This window comes from Notothenia coriiceps, unplaced genomic scaffold (assembly GCF_000735185.1).
Source record: "Notothenia coriiceps isolate Sejong01 unplaced genomic scaffold, NC01 NC01_scaffold00000339, whole genome shotgun sequence".
In the NCBI taxonomy this organism is placed as follows: domain Eukaryota; kingdom Metazoa; phylum Chordata; class Actinopteri; order Perciformes; family Nototheniidae; genus Notothenia; species Notothenia coriiceps.
Window position 1 is genome coordinate 1,343,087 of NW_011333040.1, and position 6,678 is coordinate 1,349,764.

Below are 6,678 nucleotides of genomic sequence, written 5' to 3' on the forward strand. Positions count from 1 at the left end.
CACCTATAAGGACCGTGAGTGACGTATCGAAAGAAGGTTCAAAGTTTCGGTTTAGAACGGCCATCACCACGCTGGCGTCAATGCTGTTGAAACGACAGATGATTTCCATTGTGTTGCTAAGCCAAGTCCACGCGTCTACCTCATCACGTCAAAGAATCGTGCTGTGCTCTCCAACTCCAAGCAAGGAGGGAAGGTCTACCTCAAGGTGGTGCCAGTCATCATCAGCCATGGGCACAAGTCCCTTGACACCTACGCGATCCTGGACGATGGAGCCGAACGAACAATGATACTGCCAGCTGCAGTTCAACACCTGGGACTCAAAGGGGAAGCTGAGTCTCTCTTTCTGCAGACCATCCGCCAAGATGTGGCCACCCTCACTGGTGAGTCTGTTGACTTCCATGTGGCCTCTCTGACACAGCCTCCTAAGCAGCATCTCATTACGAGTGCCTTTACAGCGGGTCAGATAGCTTTATCAGAGCAGTCCTACCCTGTGACGCACTCCAGAAGCGTTATCGCCACCTGAAGGGGCTTCCGCTGAAGAACTTTAGTAAGGTTCAGCCGTTACTGCTAATTGGCTCGGATTGCACCCACCTGATCACAGCCACGGAGCCAGTCAGGGTCGGCCCCAAAGGTGGACCCACAGCCATAAATACAGCACTCGGCTGGGCACTTCAGGGTCCAGATGGGCTAACATCTCAGTCGACTTCATGCTACTTCGCATCTGTCAAGCCAGCAGCAGATGACCTCACCCGTGGCAAGACAGTAGCTGAGCTGGCGGCACCAAATCGGTGGATTCAAGGTCCAATATTCCTACGTGGCCTGTCTGACCAATGGCCGTCGCTTCCTGCCCCCACAGAGCCCGAAGATACTGACGAGCACAAACGAGCTACCTTCTGCGGCCTAACGCGAACCAGTTCAGTACCTCCAACACCAGATGTCACACAGTTTGACACATGGACAGACTTGGTCGAGGCTACCAAGCAGTTACTTCACGGGGCGGCAACTGACCTTTCCTTGCCTCAGTCTGACCTGCGTGACGCTGAAAGCCTCCTGTTGCAGCGCAGCCAAGCAGAATGCTTCCAAGAGGAGATTGAGTGTCTTAGGGCTGGAAAACCAGTAAAACCTGGCAGTAAGCTCAGTATGCTTTCACCGGAGATTGATCCTGCAATGGGTCTGATCCGCGTCGGGGGAAGATTTCGCCACATGGAGACTTCCTGTGATATGGAAATTCACCCCATTGTTCTCGATCCCAGCCATGCAGTCACAAAACTCCTCATTAAGGACATGGACGAGCGCTTGCTCCATCCAGGGCCCGACAGGGTCTTTGCTGAGACTAGGCGCCAGTACTGGGTCCTGCGTGGAAGACAGGCCGTCAAGCATCATCAGAGGACTTGCACTGGATGCAGGAAGTGGAAAGGGAAGCCAGTGATACCGATTATGGCCGACTTGCCTTCTGCCCGTCTGCGGCTCCTCAAGCCTCCATTCTTCTCTACTGGGGTCGACTGTTTTGGGCCGTATACCGTCAAGGTAGGGCGGCGCAGTGAAAAACGGTGGGGAGTCATCTTTAAATGTCTCACCACTCGCTGTGTCCACCTAGATCTGCTTAATAGCATCGATGCAGATGCTTTCCTCTTGGCCTTGAGGCGATTCATCGCTCGGCGCGGCACCCCCTTCGAGATTCTCTCAGATCAGGGGACAAACTTCCGGGGAGCAGCTAGGGAGCTTGAGGAGGCGTTTGCTGGAATGATGCCCCAACTGCAAGAGGAACTTGCCAAGAAACAGATCAAGTTTCGCTTTAACCCTCCAGCATCTCCCCACTTTGGTGGTGCGTGGGAGCGTGAGATACAATCAGTCAAGAAGGCTCTACAAGTGGTGATCGGCACTCAGTCTCTCCAGGGAGAAGTCCTCCTCACCTTGTTAGTTGAGGTGGAAGGTATCTTAAATGCCAAACCCTTAGGCTATGTGTCATCAGACCTCGCAGATCCAGATCCTGTGACGCCAAGCATGTTGCTGATGGGGCGGCGGGATGCCTCCCTTCAACAAGTATCATACGCTACAGACACCCTCAGCAAGAGGCGGTGGCGTCATTGTCAAATGATGGTTGACCACTTCTGGGTGCAGTTCATCAGAAGCTACTTGCCATCCCTTCAAGTCGGCTAGAAGTGGCGGCAGCACACTGATGGTCTTCTTCAAGGTACTGTCGTAATGATAGTTGATCCTCAGCTTCCACGTGCCCACTGGCCAGTGGGGAAGGTCGTCAAGCTGAAGGCCAGTGCTGATGGATGCATCCGGTCGGCTGAGGTTCAAGTCGGGGACAAGACGTACCTGCGACCCGTGGCACGCCTTGTGCAGCTACCCGCTCTATCGGACGACGATGCTGATCCAGGGACTTCCGCTGCACCTTAGGGAATTTATTCTGTTTTACATAATAGCTATGCTATGCGGCTGTTGTAAATTCCCATTGTTTTCTTTGGTCTGCGTTGTATCGTTTGTGCTTTTTGGTCAGGCACATTTGGGGACAGCTAAGTAGCGCAGCTACGGGTTCTCGAGCTGTTTACCCATGTGCGTTTGATGACAGGACATTATTGCGGTCGCATCGTCAACTACATAATTACCGTCAAAGAGAGAATGCGTTTGTGAAGAATAAACCATTTAATCATTCTACATTCATTCATCAATCTTCATTCAACCATTCATTCATCATTCAATACTGCTACAGCTGTTGTAAGAAGCATTCAAGCTGAAATAAAGTCCAAAGACTGTATTTCCTGTCTCCGCGTCTACTCTCTAACCGGAATACTGTTTTAGATGAAGCGGCTCCGGCACAAACATCACATAACATAAGATTCCCCAACACAGTGCATGCCCCCATTTTGCTGAATCTTTTCAACATCCACATTGCCCAGACTCCCACTGCCCTCTGTTACAGTGGATAGGATTCCATTTTTCTTGGCAAAAAAAATCTGTGGTCACAGTAGGCAACTCTTTTTCCTGCAGCATTGGTTGAGTTTTCTGTCATTGTGTCAAAACCCAGTTTGCTGTCAGCAGTGTAACCATGCTGCCTCAAACAGAAACTCAGAGAGAAAATTACAGAGGGGATCAGAAAACTCTAGCGCAGGTCAAACGATGAACTGCAATGTAGCTTGTACCACTAAATCTAGTATAAATCTTTTCAAGGCTAAAAAGGGTTTAAGTTTCACAAACAATGTGTCCTCTATACATCTCTGGAGGTCTCCTGGCTTGACTTACACTTTGCAATATAATGTGACAGCGTACTGCACCACAGCAGCTTATCTTTAAATTTTTGAGCGCTGTGTAACAGTGTGCTATAATGTATCACAGGGCTTGCGTCCTATCTCCCCCGGTTTCTAATACTGCCTCAGGCTAAACCAACACGGCACAGGCCCTGATCTGGACTGGGATGTCCTACTAAGACTTCAAAAAGCCGCTGTCTGCTGAGAGAGAGGGGAAAGGTTTGCTTAATGCTTTCAGTCTGCTCTGCACCTGCTGGATAAACTGCCAGATCGAACACACACACACACACCCCCACCCCCCCACACACACACACACACGTTTGAGGATGTGTGTGTGTGAGTCCCTTGTCACACTGAGCCACAGCCATGTCTTAACGTGACTGGCTGACAGACAGACTAATACACATTGACAGCCAAACAAAACAAGAGGAGTGGACCTGGTGGTGACCTGTGCTTCTTTTTATGTGTGTTTTGACAAGCGTATTATTAAGTTGTCAGAAAACTGACAGTAACAAAAGGGACTGCCTTCTGACAGCTTCATCTCTCTCGCTCCATAAACACGCACAGTGAAGGAAAGAGGTCGGCAGCAGGGAACACTCAGTTCAGAGACTTCATAGCGTACGAAGGAAAGTGTGCCCTAAAGGTTTCAGTATGCTTCAAATTAATTGCTTGTTCAAACCCCCTACCTCAATTCTCTTTTCATGTCAGACTTTGGCACTTTGTCCAACAACTTTTTTAATTTTCCATAACAAAAAATCCGACAAGCAACTACTTTCTCGTTTTTCCTTCGTTGCAAAAGACTAAGTCCAAAAATGTCCGCCATTATGCCCATTTTTACGATTCCTCATGTTGTATCCCTCTCTCTGTGATGCAATATTTTTAGCGTGGCTCTTTTAACCTGGCCATTCAGAACATTTTTGCCAATAGACAGGGTTGAAATAAACTGGTTTCGTGCTCTGACCTGGAAACAACATAGTGAAAACAACCAGTTCCCCCGACACATACTTTGTCAAAGAAAGGGGGCATTGAGACGCACAAAACAAATCAACCCAGCAGGACCCGAAGCCCAATCCCTGACTATACAGCCATTCCCTGTTGTAGTATACTTAAAATGTTCTCTCCATGATAACTTAGGAGGTACTGTACATCATTCCCATTTTGTCTTTGATAATCACCTTAGGTGAACAAGGGGAAGTAGTACATTTTCCTCTTAGTGCTAATTAATCCACTAAGCAGCACTTACAGTAAGTATTTCAGTCTCTCTTCAGGGTGTAAGGCAGTTAGGTGTAGCCAGTGTTTGAAGTGGCCGAGAGTTCTAGATTAATAAATGGTTGTTGGTATTTCTTTTTCAATCCCTTGATTTCTTGTGTGCCTCCAGGAGGGATTTCACTTTCATTCCATGATACAAACAAGTATTTTCGCCACCCAAGAGAGATAGTTTAGATTTAGATATTTGCATAATCGTGTGTGTAAGTAAACAAGTGAGTTATAAGAAATACCGTCCTCCAGAACTTTTTCCTTGAGTAAAAAGCCCCAGTCAGCAGACTGCCAGATGGTATATTTAATATGACAAATTTTCCTTGTATCACTTTAATTATAAAGCAACGTGGCACCTCTTATAGCAGAATTTCGTATTCACCTTTCATTCACCTTACTACTTAAGCAGTCAGACCGTAGAATTTAATGTGTATCTACACATTTGAGTACACACTGAGAATTGTTAGGAATGTGTATGCTGGATAGAAAAATGCACCCATTATAAACCACACCTAATTACATCTATATGAAAGTGTTAACAAATGTGCCTTCAAATGCAGAAAGCTCTGAAATGAAAGACTGCATGCTGCCACAGCGCTCTCCACGGTACTGAACCTGCAGTTTGTTAGCAGCAAGGAGATCTTTACTAATGCTTTTAGAATACAGTATATCCTTTCAATACGTTTTAAGTAAATAGTTGTATTATTGGGGACTATTTTCACAGATTTTTTATATTAATGACTATTTATCATGGCAGCAAATATCATGAAAAAACGCATGGTTTTGCATGATATCAAAACAAACAGGAAAAAGTAGAATATTACCAAATGGCCGAAGCCTGCGAGCTAGTTCAGGCAGTCAACTCGAGCACTTATGCTGCATTCAAACATAACGCCCTTTGCCCAAGGCCGGATTAGTACCTCCAGGGGCCCCTGGGCACTGAGCGCTCATGGCCACCCCCCCAACCCACGTATCAAGAAGTAACACCACGCCTACCCAATCCTACCAACATGACCAATATTTTGAATTTTCTGTCAATCTGGCATGTCAAATCGCACACCTATTTGTCAAAAGCAGGGACACAGCCACATAGTTCAACCAAAGTAGGTCTAGCCTTTTGCCCTTTTAGTCAAAAATCCCAAGACAAAGATACAATGGATAAGATCCCAAGACAGTGTATGGCTCAGGAATACCTAGGTAATATTACTCAAAACCTCAGAACAGCACCCCACTTAATGCCAAAACATGACTGGCTGGCTGTACAAGTACACAAGGAGTTGTATTAGTTACAAACATTGAGAGTTTACAAAAGTAAATATGCGTAGCGTGAAAATGCGTGTGGTTGCCGTCAAACTATAGTGATGGAAGCTAGTCGATGTGTGATGTGATAGTGTGCGTGTGTGTGGTGTGTGTGTGTGTGTGTGTGTGTGTGTGTTGTGGTGGTGTGTGTGTGCGTGTGTGTGTGTGTGTGTGTGTGTGTGTGTGTGTGTGTGTGTGTTGTGTGTTGGTGTGGGCGCGTGTGTGTGAGTGTGTGCGAAGAGTAGGAGTGTGCATGAGTGTGTAGTGACGTGAGACTGTGGCATCGTTACTTGTAGCAAGTGTGTCTTCTTGACTTGTCTCTGTGATGCTGTGTGTGTGGTGTGTGTGTTGTTGTGTGTGTGTGATGGTGTGAGTGAGTGAGTGAGTGGTGAGGAGTGAGTGAGTGAGTGAGTGAGTGAGTGGTGATGAGTGAGTGAGTGAGTGAGTGAGTGAGTGAGTGAGTGAGTGAGTGGATGAGTGTGTCTGAAAGCACAGATAGGATCTTATTTTTAGAAGTGCTTTCTTCTTGACTTTCTCTTTGAAATCTGTCATTAGGTATCAAAATCCAGATCCGTCCAAGATCAGACTCAGGCCATCAAAGAATGGGCTGAAAGTCTCTTCTGCAGCATGGTTGGTCCTAAAGTTCATTTTGAGTGGCGTTATAGCTCGTGAAACCCAATACTTAATTGATGGACCTACCTCTAGAAGAGATGAAGGAGTAACAAAGCAGATAGTAGAGAAAATCACTGAGCATATAAAAAAGAGAATAAGAATGAGTAACCACAGAAGATAAAAAGAATGAAACTCAACCAAGAACAGAATAGAAATATAGAACAGAAGAAGATATAAAAAAAATATAGAGACTACT

General features: G+C 46.4%; 1 protein-coding gene across 1 annotated transcript in view; it reads right to left on the reverse strand.

The window, feature by feature from the left end:
* Window positions 1-5,545: 5,545 nt before the first annotated feature.
* LOC104949916 (contactin-associated protein-like 3B) overlaps window positions 5,546-6,678 on the reverse strand; it is a 61,283-nt gene continuing 60,150 nt past the window's right edge. Inside the window, exon 12 of the mRNA XM_010776358.1 lies at window positions 5,546-5,571. Within this exon, the coding sequence (XP_010774660.1) occupies window positions 5,546-5,571 (26 nt within the window). The remainder of the gene's footprint in view (window positions 5,572-6,678) is intronic.